This window comes from Rhineura floridana, chromosome 8 (assembly GCF_030035675.1).
Source record: "Rhineura floridana isolate rRhiFlo1 chromosome 8, rRhiFlo1.hap2, whole genome shotgun sequence".
Lineage (NCBI taxonomy): Eukaryota > Metazoa > Chordata > Lepidosauria > Squamata > Rhineuridae > Rhineura > Rhineura floridana.
The window spans coordinates 58,626,081-58,645,046 of record NC_084487.1 but is presented as its reverse complement, the minus strand read 5'-3'; the positions used below and the strand labels follow the sequence as shown (position 1 = coordinate 58,645,046).

The 18,966-nt window shown below is 38.6% G+C and overlaps 1 protein-coding gene across 3 annotated transcripts; it reads right to left on the bottom strand.

Annotated features, from left to right (window-relative positions):
* Nucleotides 1-13,500: 13,500 nt before the first annotated feature.
* On the bottom strand, nt 13,501-18,257 carry KERA (keratocan). 3 transcript variants are annotated; one of them, XM_061637782.1, is made up of 3 exons: nt 18,188-18,257; nt 15,775-16,667; nt 13,501-13,922 (listed from the first exon to the last, which is right to left on the bottom strand). In XM_061637782.1, the coding sequence occupies exons 2-3, from the start codon at nt 16,658-16,660 to the stop codon at nt 13,756-13,758; spliced, it is 1,053 nt and encodes a 350-aa protein (XP_061493766.1). In that variant the 5' UTR covers nt 16,661-16,667; nt 18,188-18,257; the 3' UTR covers nt 13,501-13,755. The 3 variants fall into 3 exon arrangements, with proteins under 3 accessions (XP_061493766.1, XP_061493767.1, XP_061493768.1); XM_061637783.1 differs by lacking the exon at nt 18,188-18,257 and adding an exon at nt 17,980-18,142; XM_061637784.1 differs by lacking the exon at nt 18,188-18,257 and adding an exon at nt 17,980-18,142 and having other exon boundaries at nt 15,775-15,856.
* Nucleotides 18,258-18,966: the final 709 nt, after the last annotated feature.

The following is an 18,966-nucleotide window of genomic DNA, read 5'->3' as shown; positions in this document are numbered from 1 at the left end:
GGGATTCCTAGTATGTGGGAGGGTGGTACAGGAAGCTCTATTCCTGAGAAATTTCTTGGTGCTTAAACACCCTCATATCACAACTTCTGAAAGAAATCTGAATGCAAAAACTAGTATTGTACCTGAGTGCAATTTGTTTTTGAAGGAAGTGGATGCATTTTAAAATCATTTACTGCACCAGCTAATTCATCATTCACAGCATTTCTGAGAATAAGCAGAAAGTTTTGAATACTTGAGTCTGTGAGTAAAAAAAGAGAGGAAAGCCTTAACTCGTTACATGTATTGTGTAAAAAAACATTGTTTTATTATTAATAAAATTATTTACTGTTATTTCATTATGTCAATTTGAATTTTAGTGTGCAGTGTGTTTCAGGAACTATCTCACGCATCCTCCTGACAAAAAACTTAGGGTGATCAGTTAATATTCTCATTAGGCATTTGAACAACTGAAAATCACTTGCTTAAGGCCATCCAAAGAGCTCAAGGCTGAGTCATTTGACTCAATTGTCCACAAATTAAAACACTGCAACGTTTTGTCTAGTTACCAAAAGGATTTTCCTTTTCACTAATTATGATAAATGAATCCCGATACCAGGGCTGTGGAGTCGGTAAGCCAAACCTTCGACTCCAACTCCTCTATTTTTCTACTGTCCAACTCCGACTCCGACTCCTTCATAAATGGCAAATGTATATTAACTAGTAATAACAAATTTACTGTAGTAAAATGGTAGCACAAGGCATTTCATCACCACCACGTGAATCATCAGGCTAGATTGATAGAACATAAAATATATTTATTTGATTAAAATTTCTGAACAAGAAAACTTTCCTCAATTCCTATGAAAGTTTTTATACCACCAATCCCATGTTTAGGAGGAGATAAATTATTTGACCTTTTCTTAATGGAAATACTAGCCTCACATTCCACAACGGATTTGAAATTTTGGACCTTAGAAAAAGTATATGGAGAAAGTGAAGAGCTTTTATTAAGGAGGGAATTATTCTGGATACTGGAATTAAAAACGATGACACGTAGTGGCTTAAATGAAGATTTTGAACTTCTTCCCTTAATATAAAATTTTCAGAATTTACATCAGCCCCTTAAGAAGACACTTCTATCCAGGTGCTAATGTTTCCATCAAGAAAAAGGTCAAATAATTTATCCCCTCCTTAACGAGGGGTCGAGGCTAGTATTTCCATTAAGAAAAGGTCAAATAATTTATCTCCTCCTAAACATGGGATTGGTGGTATTTTTTCATGCATGTAGATATATATGTGCAGGCGATCCCTCTTAGCATTGTATAAGAGGATTGTTATCAGTGCAATACAGGACCAAAATTGTTCGGTTAACCATTGAAAAAGTTTATTATGTAAGTATGGATTTTGGTTGTTGTTTTAAGAAAAATTGTTTCAAACAAACTTTTTAAGAAAATTGTGTTTAATTTTTTTAAAAAAACATGTAAATACATGCCTATACAGTGTATAATGAAATGACATTTGTCCCCACTGTTTTAATATATTATAGCCCCTGATGAAGGCCTGTGATTACAGGCTGAAACGCGTTGGGCTTCTTTGAAAAATATTCTGCAATAAAACCAGTTTGGGCTTTTTTGAAAAAAATCTCGCAATAAAACCAGTTTTCTATAAAATACTTCAGCATTCTGGTCTTTGACCCCCTTTTTCTACATATCGAATTGGATGTTCACCACTCTTTATCTGCTTTATCTGCTGCAACCTTCATCCGCCTTCATAGCCGTTGTAACATACACATTGTTATCCTCTGCCTGTTCTGCCATTGAGGACTTTCTTGGATCGTTCTTTGTCTGGTTCCTCTCCCTTGACCTTACCGCCATGGGTGACCCTGCTGGGAGTACATGACTCCCGACAGCATCGCTCACAGGGTTCATTGGAACACGCAAGCCCACTCACCACTACAAGGCGACAATCCAGCGAGGGGAACTATTCAGCTTGATCGATCTTCCCCTCTGCCGCTGACAGATGCACTCATTCGAGTGCTCTGCTGCTCAATTCTCTGTGTGGCGGGACTGACTCTGCCAGCTGGAAGGAAGGAAGGAAGGGAACCACTGCTGTAAGATACAGTGTATCCTATGGGTTTATGCACATTTCCCCCCATCCTTTTGCAACATTTATCCATGAATAATTACTTATGCAGCCTGAGTCTATCCATGTTAGGGAGGATTCAGGTGGAATGTCCAGGGAGACTGCTACTGTTGCTGCCCCTCCCCTCCCACTCAGGCCAAATTAAGGTGGTGCAGATCCTGGTGCAATTCCCCACCTAGGGTCCTCTTTCCCCGTAATGGAACACAAGAAATAAGGCAACACAAAATAAGTCTTGTGGTATCTTATTTACTGTTTTGATGATATAAAAGGAAGTATAAAATGGCTGCAAAGGGGATAGGTTAATGTTTTTGTCATAGGCATAACATGATGTTTCCTTTAACCAGAGTGGTGCATCTTTGTACTATAAAGGGCCATATATTCTGCCCCTCTTCTGCCCAAATTAGAACAGTTCCAAGGCTTCAACCAACCTTAATTTGGCCTGATTATTGCATGGTTTAGATGCATAAATCCCACTTGTGTTCAATTGATCTTACTCTCAGGTTAGTGTACGCAAGGTATGTATACCTTAATGAAGGCAGAAACACTTAGGCTTGATATAAAGTATCTAATGGTATTCTAGGAAGTGATCCTCCTTTGAGATTTTGCCCTTCTACTTTGGACAGAAGCTATCCAGATCAGTTTGTTTCTTCAAAAAGTCAAAAAGTAAGTAAGGCTTTATATTTTTGTATTTTTTAAATGTGGTATGCTGTTCCTAGTTTATTAAATTTCTTGTTGGTCTTCTGATTTGGTCAGAATTTTTACTGTACTCTAAGTTAAAAAAGTTTTAAGTGTGGTTTAATCGTTTTTACAAGTTATAATATTATCATAATTTATGTTTAATTATTGTATTATTATTTTTTAGATAAACCATTGACAAAGGACATTTGGCCAAAATGTGTCAGGCAATTTGTCCAAATAAAGAATTTATTATTTTTTCGACATTTTTCAGAATTATTTCTCCTTTTGGCTCATCCATCATTGGATGCGTCCTGTTTTTGGTGTGTTTTCTAGTGTACACAGGGGCCCAGCCTCCAAGAGGTCTTCTGTGTCTTTAAAAGTTGTGCAGGGGGAAGGGAGAATTCCACCTTGTGGTTTTTCTCATTACAGTGTTGCAAAACCACTTGCACTTGGCTGACTTTCTCTTCTGCTAAAGATACAGGATCAGTCTCAGACCCTGAGCCTGGCAACCCTAGTTCCAAGCATCAGCAGTCCAATAGATTTTGCTTTTCCATGAGGCTTACAGGAGATATCCTGAAGCCATTGTGCATGGAGCAGGCCTCTCTGCATGTCTCCAGTTCCCAGCCTTTCCTCAGACTAGCTAAAAATTGCTGTAAACCACCCAGAGAGCTTTGGCTATGGGGCGGTACATAAATGTAATAAATAAATTAAATGAATAAATAAAAACACAAGCCTCTTTTAGGCCCGGGGGGGCTGTCCCAAAGAGTTTCAATAACAATAGGATCTCCCTGGCCCATTTGCCAGTTACTGGGCACTTGACAGCCCATTAGCCCACCTAGCCACTCTTATTAGGTTAACACATAAGACTCATCTGCCCAGCAGAGCAGGTTTAAACTTCATACTATTCTTGAAACAATCTAATAGGAAAAAATGAGAATGGACAGTAGCAAAATCTGTCAATTTGGCAACTTTTTGAAAAATTAGAACCTGAAGATAAAGGAATGGCCGTTCAAACATATGTAAAAAAGAAAAAGAACAACAAATCAAGCATCAATGAATATCTAGCAAAGCAAATTAAAAACAGTTACAAATGGCATATTAGATGTTAAAACTTCACAAAATTAGTGCAGCCCTTGAAATTATATTCAAAATTAGCCATAACAGTTGTAAAAAGGTACACATGCTCTAGAATCATACTTATTTATTATTTTATGCACTACATGCGAGAAATTTATACTCAACCATGTATCTGGAAAGAATTAAATCATCTATCACTGGCAAGTCTAAAGGAAAAGTTTGCAAGAGCTATGCTTTATATAACAAAGAGTCTCATATTTCATGGCTAAAGGAGAAAAAAACTGCTAAAGGAAAAAACTACATAATAAGGTTATGCATATCTATTCAGTGGCATAAGAGATATAATTAATATATAACCTCTCAAGAAACCTCTCAAGAAAAAAACCTCTTGAGAAAAGTTTCTGTAGGGTTATGAAGAGTGTGGCTTGCATGTAAACCTGCAGTTCCCACATGCAACCTGGACACTCCTTTTGTAATCTTTTGAATGTATCCTGAAACTGGCATTTTATAAAGTCAAAGAATCCCACCAAGTAACATTCAAGCTATTTATTATAATAAAAGGGAATTAGCATATTCATTAAAAATATATTAAACCAAATTCATTAATATTGACTTTCAGCACACTAACAATAGACTTAACTCCTTAAAACTAGCCTCACCATTTCTAGTTCTAAAAAGCATGCATGAAACTAGCCTCACAATTTCTAGTTCTAAAAGCTTGCAGGAAACTCATAGAAACTCTAGGATGTAGTAAAATTGGCCAAGAAAAGGGGTGTGGGAGATGTTGGCTGAATGCCGGAGATGGGGAGGTTTTAGCTAAAGGGGTAGAGGTGACATCAGAAGAGAAATAGATGCTGATTAGAGCCACTTGCTCTAGAAAGGGAAGGGGAAGTTGTCATAGGAAGGAGTGGTTTGGGTAGTGATTCTGTGGGACTATGGGAAATATTTTAGGGCAACAGCAAAACCTTGGGACATGAATATCAAGGGGAAGAAAGGCAACAGAGCCCCCTCCAAACATTCTTTTCATTGCACATTCATGATGATTGGTGTTGTTGATGCTATTGGGGCAGCCACATGCAATCCTTTCAATACTGTGCACACTTGCAAAAAAAATGGAGGGGGGGCACAGTGCTTCATTTCTAATCAGTACATATCCCATAATTTCCTGAGGAAATCCCATAACTTTTTATACCATAAATGTTCTGGTGTATTTTTGTCCTGCTCTTGTTGCACTGTAGCTCCTCTGAACAGCAATAATATGATAGCATTGGGGAAGCACTACAGAGCAAATTAAAGCAGAATAAATTCATTACTAATGTATTATGATTGTGTCCAGAACATGCTGCAGAATACATCCACAATAAAACAGCAGTCTGAACGGGCCCCAGGTCTCCCCAAGAGAGAGAGACCTGTTTAGGCTTCAAAGCAGAAAGTAGGAGGGGGGTTGCCCAGCTGATGGACTTCCCAGAGAGAGGGGGATATAATAATGATACCTGTGCTTTTTCCTGCGAGGCAGCAACTTGCGTGTTGGAGCTGAGTGTTCTTGTGTGGAAAGAGTGAGCTTTCTTTAGGGTTTCTGAAGATGCTAAGCTGCTAAGACAAAAAGTAACTGCTTTTATCCCCTAAAGGGGGGCATAATGTTTGAAATGAAAGCAAAGCCTAACAATCCCATTTTCCTGCCTCATCAAAGTCAGGATGTGTACATCTGGATTAAGAGGTTATAATCTTGGTTAAAGGTCCCATCCTTCCAGGTTTTACAAAAGAAAGCTAACAGTACTGCAGTACTGGGGCCATGGGCTCATCCATGCCAGAGTTTAGTATGGATTAGATTATGCCTGTCTTCCCAGTTAAAGTAACTTCATTCACATGACATCAGTCCCAATCAACTACTAACACACTGTTTTTACCTGCAAATTCAGTATTTCCAGATCAGTGGATAATCCAAGAAGTGGGAGGAAATGCAATTTGAAACCATGCCAATTTTGGCAGTAGGGCTCATTCACATGGTGACTTTCTGTGAGATTGGTGCTACTTGCGTCCCCATTTAATTCACATGTTTCACATGTCATTGCAAGCAAGCCAAAGCTATGACAGTTTCCCCCTTTAAATCCATATTAACCCAATTCGCTGATAATGCGAAAGTGAGGGTAAAATTGTCTCCACTTCGCTGAGTTCCTCCATGTAGGTGCTTTGCTCCGATGTTTTTTGCTGGGTGGGTGGATCATCATTTTCATATACTCCCCTTTCTCCTCCCACTAAAGTCTGCATGAATTCCATTTTGTTTCCGGCAGCTTAATCAGCCACTCCTGACTTGCTCTGTCCTCCCACATCGGAGTTTGCTATAACCTTCATTCGCCCCCTTTCCCCCCTGTTAAGTTCCTTCCCTAACTCCTTGAAACCAGCGATGTGTTCCATTTCCACATTATTGAACAATGTGATCCATTTCCATGGTATTTAGAATTCCTCTCAACATTCTTTCGGACATCCCATTCTCTTATCTTTGCCAAGAGAACTGTTCAGTCCCTCTCTGTGGCGCTCTCTCTCTCTCTCTCTCTCTCTCTCTCTCACTCACACACACACACACACACACACACACACACACACACACACACACACACACACTGTTTCCCACTCAAATATAAAAATTGCATTTCATACCTACTTTTTTTTAAAAAAGGTTTTACTATAAATATGTCAGGAGGAAATGAAACTGACAGAAAACAGGAGTGAAGGCCTACTTTGCCTTTCATTTACTTCATGTATAATTTTGTGTCAATTGCACATCCAGGCTCTGCGGCTTCAGCATGCAACTGACAAGAAACAATGAAACTGACAAAAAAATCCCTCCCCTTCTCATTAGCAATATTGATACTCTGGATGGAGTAAACATGTAAAATTGGGGGTGGGGCCAAAAGGAAACAGCAATGCTAAACCTTTCCAGAGGAATGCTGACTAGTGTGAATGGAAAACAGCAGATTGTAAGGTAGGAAGTGTGAATGTTGCAGATCTATCACAATGACAAAAACTGCATCTTTAATACAAAGTTTAGTTCCCGTGTGAATGAGCCAGTAGATGCTTTGCACCAGCTTTGCCTCATGGGTGGTTCATGGCAACTCCCCTTTCTGCACCCCCACTTCCATTCTCTTTCTCATTTTTTCCCTGCTGTGGTCATGTGTACTTCCAGCAAAGGAGTCACTAACCCAGCCCTATGTGGTGTTTTTTTTTTTTAAATCAGATTTACACTCAGATTTAAGCTCAAACAGAATAAAGCTTTACTACTCCATAGATTATTCTCCTGCATGAAAGTCCAGCCTGTGTGTTCTGTTGGCAGGGAGCTGCTTCTGCAGAAAGAGGGAGAGGCAAAGTCCCAGCCCCTCTTCAGCATAATGCTCACTCCTTCTCTCTCATCCCCTTCCTTCTTTAGGCAGATTCCTTTAATTGTTACAACTAGTAGCAGTGACAGCAACAAGTCTCTCCTCACTTTTACAAGCAAGTAGACTTGATCTGAAAGCTTAACGTGCCTTCCTTGGCCCCCTACCCCTACTGGATTTGGCTTGCCTGAAAAAAAGGTAGGTAGGGAGTATTGTAAAAAGATTTCCCCAAAGCAGATTGCCTTTCCTCTCCACTTAAACACACATCCCCTGACCATATCACCCCCTGCACCATTTCCGCCTCCATATATTTTGTCAGTATTGTGCTCTTTTTTAAAGGCTACAGTTTTCTACCACATGAATTTATCTGTGATCTGAATGTTAAGAAGGGCTAAAATAATTTTGCTAGGAACTGTAGCAGCTTTATCAGAGTGACATGTTTTGTCTTTTTATGTTGGGTGATACCCATAACAAATCACAGTAGGAATAAATGGTTGTTAACGTGTTGGATTTGATCAGTTGCAGCTAGATGCTGGATATAACATACATACAATACTTACACAGGTACACAGCCACAGCTAGTAGGGGCACAGATGTTGAAACGGATTTCTAAATCCATGGTAGACACACAAAAACCCCAGGCTTGGAAGGAAATGGAGGGGAGATCCACCCGTTTCCCTCCATTCTCCCTGTCACTCACGTGAGCCACTGTTAGGCACCTCCATCTTTCCCAGAGGAGCCAAGATGCTGATGGCTCCTGGCCAACCTGATGTGCCCTGGTGCTCAGTTTGCTATGGAATGGTGGGGAGTGATGGGGGACTGAAATTAGCAAATGAGTAGGTGGAGACAATGTAGGTAGATTGTACATGTAAATGCCCACATGTATGAACGTTAAAACTGTGAAATTGGGCTGAAGGAATCAAATTAACCTTGCACACATGTGGACCATTGAGATCAACTTTGAAGGGAGAAACTGTGGATTTTTAGTGAGCTACACCTGTCATGTGGACAAGCCCTATATCTCGTAGTTACTTCTAAGTAGGAGCTTAATTTTCCACTTTACCAAACAATTCCAAAAAAGGGCAGAGGAAGCAAAATGATTAAGTTGGAACCCATGGGCATACCACAAGAGTGCTGACTATGTGTGTCACAGGGGCAACATTTCAGAGTACGTGTTCCATCTGGCTTTTGGTTATGGCTCAGGTTTTCTGTGATGGGAGTTTCAGCTGACATTCCATGCATAGTCTATCCATACTAGAAATTAATATGATCTCATAACAGTAGTGCTGACCAAATCTTTAAATGTGCATCCATGCATTGTAGTCTGCAATAAGAAATGTATTTGAACACAGAAAGTGCTAGCATTTCTTCGATCCATTAATATTTAGAAGAGGGGCGCATTCTTTCCAGAGCTGTCAGATGGCTCTTTTCACCACCATAAGCCAGCACTAGTGACCATCTGTATATTGTAGAAATAAAAACAAGTATGTCTGTGAAGTGAAATGATGTTTCTAAGTCAAAATTGGGTTAGACATAGACCTCCAATAAAAAGATTATTCAAGAGCAGCTGCATGTCATAGGCACCAAAGACCCAACTTTCATCTCCCAAAGCCAACAAAGTGGCCTATCAATATGTTTGTTTTGATAAAATCTGAGGGGTGTCTAATAAACCCCAAATGCCAACTTTTGTTTGATCAGTTTAAGTCTCAACTGCAAAGAAACTGAAAAAGTTTCTTAGTGGATGAAGTGGCAGTTATGGAAACTCTGAGGGAAAGTGACCACATTATACTTGAGTTCTTGATTTTAAAAGAAGCAAAAGCTGAGTGTAGCCATACGCATTCCCTGGACATCAGGAAAACCAATTTTAATAAACTCAGCACAATGATAAGTAAAGCCCCATGGCAAGTGACCCTAATGAGAAAAGAGCTATGGTTAGCAAGGGAGGCTAAAAGCAACAAAAAAGCTTTCTTCTGATACACCAATTGTAAAAGACAGAAAAGAAATGGTGGTACAGCTACTCAATGAGGATGGCAAAAGGGTAACAATGAGAAAGAAAAGACAGAAGTGCTCAATTCCTCCTTTCGCTAAGTTTTCTCCCAAAAGAGGGTCTATGACCTTCCTGGCAAATGTGAAGTACAAGTTGAAAGGGAAGGATTGCAGCTTGAGGTTGTTAGACAAATGGTCAAAGAATACCTAAGTACTTTGAATGAGTTCAAATCACCAGGGCCAAATATACTGCATCATAAAGCAATGAAGGAACTGGCTGAAGAACTCTCAGAATCACTGTCTATTATCTTTGCGAAATCATGGAGGTTGGGTGAAGTGTGCCGGATGACTGGAGGAGGACTAATGTTGTCCCTATCTTCAAAAAGGGCAAAAAGACTGGTAGACTGTAGGAATCCTGTGGACATAACAAATCTCAACTTCAGCAAAGCTTTTGACAAAGTACCCCATGATATTCTGATTAGCAAGCCAGCTAAATGTGGGCTGGATGGAACAACTATGACATGGATCCACAGTTGGTTACAGAATCGTACTCAAAGAGTGCTTATCAGTGGTTCCTTCTGAAACTGGGGGAAGGTAATGAGCGGGGTACCACAGGGCTCAGTCCTGGGCCCAGTGCTCTTCAACATTTTTAGTAATGACTTGGATGAGGAAGTGCAGGAAATGCTTATCAGATTTGCAGATGATACAAAATTGGGAAGGATAGCTAATAACCTGGCAGACAAAAACAAAAACTCAAAGTGATCTTGATAGATTGGAGCACTGGGTTGAAATCAACAGAATGAAATTTAACAGGGATAACTGCAAAGTTCTATACCTAGGAAAAAGAAACCAAATGCACAGTTATAAGATGGGGGATACTTGGCTCAGCAATACTACAAGTGAGAAGGATCTTGGAATTGTTGTTGATCACCAGCTGAATATGAGCCGGCAGTGCGATGTGGCTGCAAAAAAGTCAAATGCTACCTTGGGTACATTCACAGAAGTATAGTTTTCAAATCGTGTGAAGTACTAGTTCCCCTGTATTCAGAGCTAATTAGGACTGATCTTGAGAACTGTGTCCAGTTCTGGACACTGCACAATAAAAAGGATGCAGACCAACTGGAACAGGTTCAGAAGAGGGCAACAAGTATGATTAAGGAACTGGGAATCCCCTAAGCCCTATGAGGAGAGACTGAAAGAACTGGGCATGTTTAGCCTTGAGAAGAGAAGACTGAAGGGAGATATGATAGCACTCTTCAAGTACTTGAAAGGTTGCCACACAGAGGATGGCCAGGATCTCTTTTTGATCATCTCAGAGTGCAGGACACAGAATAATGGGCTCAACTTACAGGAGGTCAGATTTTAGCTGAACATCAGGAAAAACTTCCTAACTATTAGATCAGTACAACAATGGAAACAATTTCCTAGGGAGGTGGTGGGCTCTGCAACACTGGAGGCATTCAAGAGGCAGCTGGACAGCCACTTGTTGGGTATGCTTTAGGTTGGATTCCTGCACTGAGCAGGGGGTTGAACTCTGTGGCCTTATAGGCCCCTTCCAACTCTGCTTTTCTAAGATAAGCTGTTCGCTGGTGTTTTGTTTTGTTTGGCATTTGGGTTCTCTGTCTCAGTCTGCTTGGACCCCCTGTATACCTGGTTTAACACAGTCTTGCAACCATTAGGAAAAAGGAGTGGCTAATGTGGGATACATTAATATGTGCATAGAGGTCATTTAAAATGTTGAGTGGTTCTAATGTAGTCGAAGATGGTGATCCAAACTGGGCTTCTAAAGCATGTTTCAACTGCAAATATTCTTGCTTCATTGGCTTTGTAGAAAAAAATTAATTCAGTGAAAACATTCCACAGTCTGTCCATGCCCACCAAAGAAATTATTTGTCAGTGATTTTAAGAAAAATATGTTTTACATTGGTAGTTCTGGAAAATTAAACCCTCCCTTTTTTATGGGTAGTTATAGCCAAATTCATGAAAAGTGAGAAAGGGCTTTATTGATTGAAGTCCAAAATGTAGCCAGGCTAACAAGAGGTAAATCCTTCACAACATAAATATTAACTGTGGATGCATATTCATTTTTATGGTATTGACCTTTCCCTCTAAACGTAATGCCAAAGGAGCCCATTGTTCTAAATCTGTTTTATCTATTTAATAAGAGAATATAAGTTCAATTTACAATTGTAATATCTGTAGGGACCTTAAGTCCATTATTGGCTGTGGAAAACATTTAAATTGCTATTTTGAATAAAAAACCTTCTTTTCCAGTTTATGAATTAGTCAGACAGATGGTCAGATTATTTGATTAAGGCTATAAGGGCTGGTATAGATTACCTGAACTACTCTTTAAAAAGAAGGATGACAACTACATACAAAACAGCCTTTTATAGCTTCATTTTGCCTTATAGAGAAAATCAATGGCTGATTAATGAGGGGAATGTCTAGTCCCTGTCTAGTCTTTCTTTGTAATTGGTAGGGTTGTGAATAATCTGATTGGTATGTAGCAATGAAATTTTCTAAATCCCAAGCAGATTTCAGGAGGGCATGGAGAGTGTGCAACAAGAATAGAGGGAGGAGAAGTTCCACTGTGCAAGCAGAAATCCTTGTGCTCGTGGATCAACTTTGTTGGATACCCCCCTCAACGTTGGGCTCATCTGCACAATTCTTTTTGTAATTCTTGTCTCTTGTTTATGCATTCTCTTATTCCCCTACCATGAGGCCTGTCATGGTTTGGGGGGCAGCAATCTTTATGCATATCTGTACTGCTCTCATTGTCTGGTTCAGGATTAGATGTGGGTGACACGGTCATCAGTTGCTTCTGAGATGGCCCTGCAATCTCAGTCAGGATAACAATTGGCTTCCCAGGATAGGGCTAAGGAACATATGTAAAATAAGGGAGAAAGGAGCATGTCCAAAAATAATTGAAGACTGACATTAATTTATTAACATCGTTATCATATAAAATTATTTCTCTAAAAATAAATTACTAAGGCTACTATTGCTCTTATTATGTATAATTTAACATGCAAATCTACTTTTTTGTGGTAAATATAACATTAACCATTATATTAAAAAGTGTATCACAAATAGATATGAACAAATCTATCAGTTTTGCTGTCCTTCATTTTCTCAGTTTCCAGTCTTAAATTCAGTTCACTCCATGTCTGCATCAGTTTGCATTTTGTTAAAAAAATATTGCACAGACATTTGAACACATTTTCATGTGCATTTCCCAAAAACAAACATTTTTGTACACTTGTTTTGCATAATTTCAAGCATTTGAAGTAGACATGGGCCAGCAAATATAAACATATTTTATCTGTACGTTGAAAACAAAAATTTGAATATTGCAATTGGAGTGCATTTCCCCAAATTGTCAATTAGGTAGTAGGCACAATCCTGTTTCTATTGTAATTAATACTTTCAATCAGCTACCATTTATCTCAGTGGACTAGTGATTTCACAAAACAGCAAAATACAATGTTGCAGATACAAGCTACCGAAAACACATTCCACATAGCTTATATGCAAACTAGGGTCAGCTGTTTATTTTAGAAACAACCAAGAGCTCTATGGAAAGAGAGGGTTGTAGTCAACTAAGACCTTCTCCAAGTAAACTCACTGAAATTAATGGACCTAAGTTCATGTCTATTAACATTAATGAGTCTACTCTGAGCAGGACTACCATTGAACACCACCCAGACACTTAATGCTGCTGCTGCTATTCATAAATAATACTGGATGAAATGAATTTATACTAACACTAGAACTTTAGAGATGTACACAACTTGCATGTATCTTCTCATAGCCCTTCCCTTTCAAATTTGCTTCAAATTTCTCATAGGCGAAATCTATTGGCAACTCTGCTGGTGTGTGATGAGTGAACAGTACAAGTAGAAAGGACATGCTTAAACATCACTGTTGACAGAAAACCATGTTTCAAGCTTCTGGAGCTTCCTAACTCTGTGTGATTTTACATGTTCATCTTTTTAAAAAAAGATTGATATTTGGCCTCTGTCTTACAAAACAAAGTAGTGTTACTGTTAATATCAATATAGCATTGAGCAGTAAATGAAAAGGATTGGAAAGAGATTTCTTCTACTTATATTTATAATGAAACATGGGTACCTGACATCTACAGCAATGCTCATTTTTATAAATATAGTAAAAGGCAAAATAAACAATTATATATTCTACTTTTGTTTTATATGAATAGATTGTAGAACAATGTATAGCATGTGGAAAAATGGCAAAACTTTGATCAAACCCACAGCTAGAAAATACATTTGGGTACTAAACGCATAATATTAGTAGAATGACATTTAAAATAAAGAAATTAGTAACAGGAAAGTCTTTTTGTGAAAGAAAAGAAAGTAAATGCAACACTAAATATTGAAAATCAAACTCCATGTGAAAAAGTAGATTATAATTAACCGAGAGACAAGTGGAAGGTCTAACAAGTTTAATGCCAGCAAAACATGTTCACTAACTCAACAATGGTGACACTAAACTGTCCTTAAATAACAACAGCCTGAAGGAGTCGGAAGCATAACATGAGGTCAAACGGAATTGGAGGTTTGATTTCATTGCCATCCAGGCGGAGATAGCGGAGGCGTGGCAAGTTTCTCTCATAAACATGATCTCCTGGGATAGGAATTGGACACATTTGAGTTCCATTAACACCTAAAATAAAAACAAACATGTATATGAGAAAAGTTACTGCAAGTTCGCCCGCCCCCCAAGAAATGGCATACGTGTTTTTGAGGAGCCAGAAGGATCACATTTCAGCATCTATTTCCTCGCTTCTGTTTTTTTACCATAGAAGACGAGAAAGGCAACAGAGTAAATTAAAAGAGGTTCCTGCTGCTCAGCCATCAGCAATGAGGCTGCATTGTTGCCTCTTCAAACTTGGCAGGGCCTTCATCACTCCTTCTTAGGGATGGGGTCCAGCAACTTATGCCAAGGAAATCTCATATCCCTCTGCAAAGTATTCAGAAAGGATGCTACATTGGGAACCCATGTTGAAATATTCTTAAATGGCAAACTGTTTACCCAGAACAATGTCTAAAATGGATAGTATCAGCAGATATTACTCGGTAAAATTTTTCTTCTATGTAAATCTTTAAGATATGACAACTCTTTTAGAATTGAAAGATAGCTAGGAATGTGCAAACCCTGTACCTTCATTTCTGCAAAGTTTTCTACTTGGGACAAACAATCTGTAGTGTATAACTCTGTTGGCTAACTTCTGAGTGACCTGCTGTGCATGTGTTTTGAGCTCCCTGCCATGGATTCATGTGATCAGTAGCCTTTGACTTGGTATATTTCCTTGTGTCTTTTGATTTGCCTGAGATTTGAGTTCTCTGGCATGATTGTTCTTTAAACTAGAAGCTCTTAAGTGTATCCCATTTGTAAAATGGATAAATTGTTTTCTAGAATGCCTTCTAAATGACTAGTTCTAATGCATATATGTGTGTGATACATTTGATGATGCACAATTTGTGGTTGGGTTCACCTGCCTGAGGTATGCACTTAAAGAGATGCAGTTGCAATCTGGTTTGTATTAGGCTGACCTTTGCTATCCTATCATGTATGGATGTATTGCTTAATGACAAGGGATTTGCAAGCACACAGAATAGCTGTATACCTTTGATGGGGAAACCATTTTTCTGTTGAGGGCTACATTTCTTCAGAGGTAATCTGTCAGTACCTGTAAGCCATCATTGGGTGGATTCACCCACCCCCTCTTTCCTCCATCTTCCCCCTCCCCCTCCTCCTCCTTCCCCCTCCCCCTCCTCCTCTCCCTCTGGGCTTCCCGTGTCACATGAAATTAGGCTGTGGGCCGCAGGGTCTGCAACCCTGCCTTAGATGAACAGAGCATTTTCTGTGATCTCCACCCCTTCAGTGCTGGGCTCTCCTGGACACTATGACTCTCCTACATTTTGCCCCCAGCCAGGTACCAGAATTTTATTTTGCATGAATTGACAGCCTTGCCCTATGTTCCTTGTACTTGGTGCACATATAATTACGAATGTCAGCCAATCACTCCTATATGAGAAAGTAAATCGGCTTAGTTTGTGATGCCATTGACAGAGGAACCTAGTTCCTTGTCCTGGACAGCCTTGCCTCCATTGACACACAAATAGATTGTGTTCTCCAGGGGTCACTTCAATCAGTAAGTCCTCCCCCACTATCATGGTGACAGCAGGTAGTTCATTAGTAGACAACATAGGACTTAGTTACTATTCCATAGAATTTAAATTTTAGGTCACATGTACTCGTATTTCTGAAATGTGATTTCTGATTAAATAAGAGTTGGCCTGGTGTGCTATTTTTTCTAACATCAATATACCTTTGTACTTCTGAATATTTTTTTTAAAAAATTGCTTTCCTTCTTCCTTATGTTATGTGCAGCTGGATGCATTTTAGTCAGAAGTAAGTTTAGCTGTGCACAGCACTGCAACATTAGCACTATAAATGGGGGAAGCTATTTCATTGGAAAAGCTTCTGGCTTAGATTGCTGGTATACACTTACTGTTGATCTTGTTGTTATCAAGATGAAGGTGCTCAAGGTGAACACTAATAGAAGGGATTTTGGTGAGTTCATTGTAAGAAAGCTGAAGGTCAAGAAGAGATGAAATATTAAATACTTTGGTTGGTAGACCTTTATCAGTTAATTTATTGTTGTTCAATCGAAGGAAAATCAGTTTTAACATTGCATTAAAGTAATTTTCTGGTATTGTTTCAATAGAGTTATTGTCCAAAAACAACTGTATTACATTAGCTGGAAGGATTGGTGGCATTTTTGTAAGTGAGTTTTGAGCAATGTTGAGTTGCATGAGGCTGCGAAGTCCTTGGAAGGTGTCACTTGCAAGAGTATTGTCCAACAGGTTGTTCTGATGCAGATCTAGCATAGTGAGGTTTTCCAAATTGTTGAAGACTCCTCCAGGGATTGTAGTGATTTTGTTTCTTGCCAAACGCAGCTGCTCTAAACTTATTGGCAGTGGAGCAGGCACCTCTTCTAACTCATTATCCTCAAGAAGCAAGTACAGTAGACTTTTTAAGTTGCTGAAAACACCCTTTTCAATTCCATTGCTAGTGATTTTGTTGTTGTTCAAATTTATCCATTTTAGTTGAGTGGCATTTACAAAAGATTTTCCTGTAACTGTTTCAATGAGATTGTTTTGAAGATAGAGATACCAAATTCTTGCTGGGATGGTAGGTATTACTTTAAGTTCCTTGCTATCACAATATAGAGCATTTGGGAAACTAGGTGGACAGTAGCATTCTTGTGGACACTCAAAGCTGTAGAAAGACCACTCATATTGGTCAGGCTGTTCATATATTGGTCTGATATTAAGAGTCCACACAGTATTGATGAAGAAGAGTACCAACAGGCTGGAATAAAGTTTTACATTCATGGTTAACCTTAGAGAGAAGGGGAAAATAGTTATAAGAAACCATACATCTCTACATTATCTTTTTCAGAAACATTCCTTTATGAGTGAAATGTTGTCTTGCATGGTATCACTGATATTTTCCGGAAGAAAAACAGGCCTTTGTAGCAGCGTACATTCAAGGGGCACTATGAGCTATGACTCCAAACTTGTATGTTGCCATCTGGATTTCTTATGTTTTGTTATTAGATAAGTTTTGTGCACATTCAGGTCATTTTTAAAAGAAGCTACAGAGTTTGTTTCTCTTAATGATTTTCACTAACATTTTAAACTTGCCTTTTTCCTAGCATGGATTTTTCATGTGCAAAAAAGAAAAGAAAAGTCCCATATCATCTATAACAAGAACTGACATGATAGCCTTTATTGGCTGCTATCCAGCACTCCTTGGGTCCTCCTTGAAGGGGCTCACATGTTCTTTTGTACTCCTAGATGAGAAGGCATTTGGAACAGATTTTCTAGGCCCGGTTCTCATCACACACAAGAGGAACATCAAAGAATGTTTTAACAGCTGCTTGCTGGGCATGTTCCCTAGAAGTCTAGAGAAATCTGTTTGAAAAATCTACCTCTGTTCTTCAATCACTCCCCTGTGCCCCCAAATTATTGGCTTTCTTCTAAAAAGAATTGTAAATTACTTAGGAAACAAATTCTGCCTCAAACTTCACTTTTATTGCTTGGCCACGTACTCAGATTTTTCTCCAGGTCTGTTTTTAAATTGTTCACATTAAAACTAACATTTTCCATAGCTATACATTAAAAAGCCAAGCTTTTATGCAAGCTAAGCTCCTACAATACAGCAATGCTTATATAGTAACACTGCATCCTAAATTTCAGTGTCAGTCTTGGTTTTCTAAAAGTGAGTATATATATGTATATAACATTTCAAAAGATAGGGGGGGGAAGAGTAAGCGAGATACAACAGCATACACTGAAGTGCAGAAAGGTTGTTGATTTTTTTTTTTTACAAAAAATAACATTGAAGAAAGTCTTAAGGATCACTAACGCAAAGGGAAAACAATGCCTTGCATTTTTAAAAAACTCTGCTGCTCTAAGGCATCAAGTCTAATATCTCAAAAACCTAATAACCTTTGAAACTGCTGTATAATAGTCCCCCAAATTGCTGAATATTGCTTGAAGTAATAAAAGAGAAAGAAGAGAAAGAGAGAGAAACTAAATTATTTCCAGGGAATGTCATATTGGACTTAGCACATTGTCTCTGACATATTTCTCTTACATTAAATGTCTATATATCAACATTGATATAATGCGTAACTAAAACATTTTACCTTGTACAGGTTAGGTGATGATTTCTGGAGGATGTTGAAAATCATTTAAGCACAACAGTTTTTGTTTCCTTTTAACATTATTTGTAGTCTGAACTCTGAAACATTTGTAGCATAAAACCCTAAATCTACATTAATTCCCAGACACATTACCCAAGACTCCTAACATTCTGTTGTTTCTAATTTGACAATGCTTGAGAATCTAGCTTACCTCAGCTTTCTTGGATTTTCTTCTGTTCTTCCTATTGGTCACTGCGGTTAGACTGTAAGAGGTTGACTCAGGCAACACACAGTGTTTTATGAATACAGCCTAATATATACGCATCAATGACTACAATTGTTAACCCTTACGATAGCTATGCACCTCAGCACCTACATGCTAAAGTACAGGGAATCCTGGATTTCACATCAAGCAGCTACAGCCCTTAAGGTCATTCCCAGAGATGCTAAGGTCAGGTTTTAAAAGAATAGATAGATTGAGCTAAAGGAATCATTAATAAATCCGTAGTCAAATGTTAATAAATCATTTTCAAGCTATCTAAATTTGGGAACACAGTATTAAAACTAGTGTCATCTGTTCCTATGGAAACCCTTCATTGCTTTTATCAAAAACAGATGTAGGCATGCTTTTAAAGATATGATTCTTATTAAGAAAAGTAGGGAATACTGTTTGCTAAGAATTTTTAATAAAGTGTATTTGATACTGTTGGAATAATTTTAAATAATTTGATTGCTGTTCTGCACATGTTATATTTGAATGACATTCCAGAAAAGGGGCATTTCCATAGGGCTGACTTTGGACCTGCTCTAAATGTTGTATTTCATAATGACTACACCAATTATGCTTTTTATGCCTAATTAGTTCTAAGCATTTGTTTTCTATCCAGTTTTACAACGAATAGCATATGTATACCACAAAGTGGCTGCTGCTAGCATTGCCAGATCCCAGACAGTCTTTTTGCTTTGAAATTGAGTGATGCAGCTGGTAAG

Coding starts and splice junctions, on each gene's coding strand:
- KERA (XM_061637782.1), bottom strand. CDS start 16,660: ATGAATGTAAAACTTTATTCCAGCCTGTTGGTACTCTTCTTCATCAAT. Junction 13,923..15,774: donor TGATAACAACAAGATCAACA/GTAAGTGTATAC, acceptor TTTTTATTTTAG/GTGTTAATGGAACTCAAATG.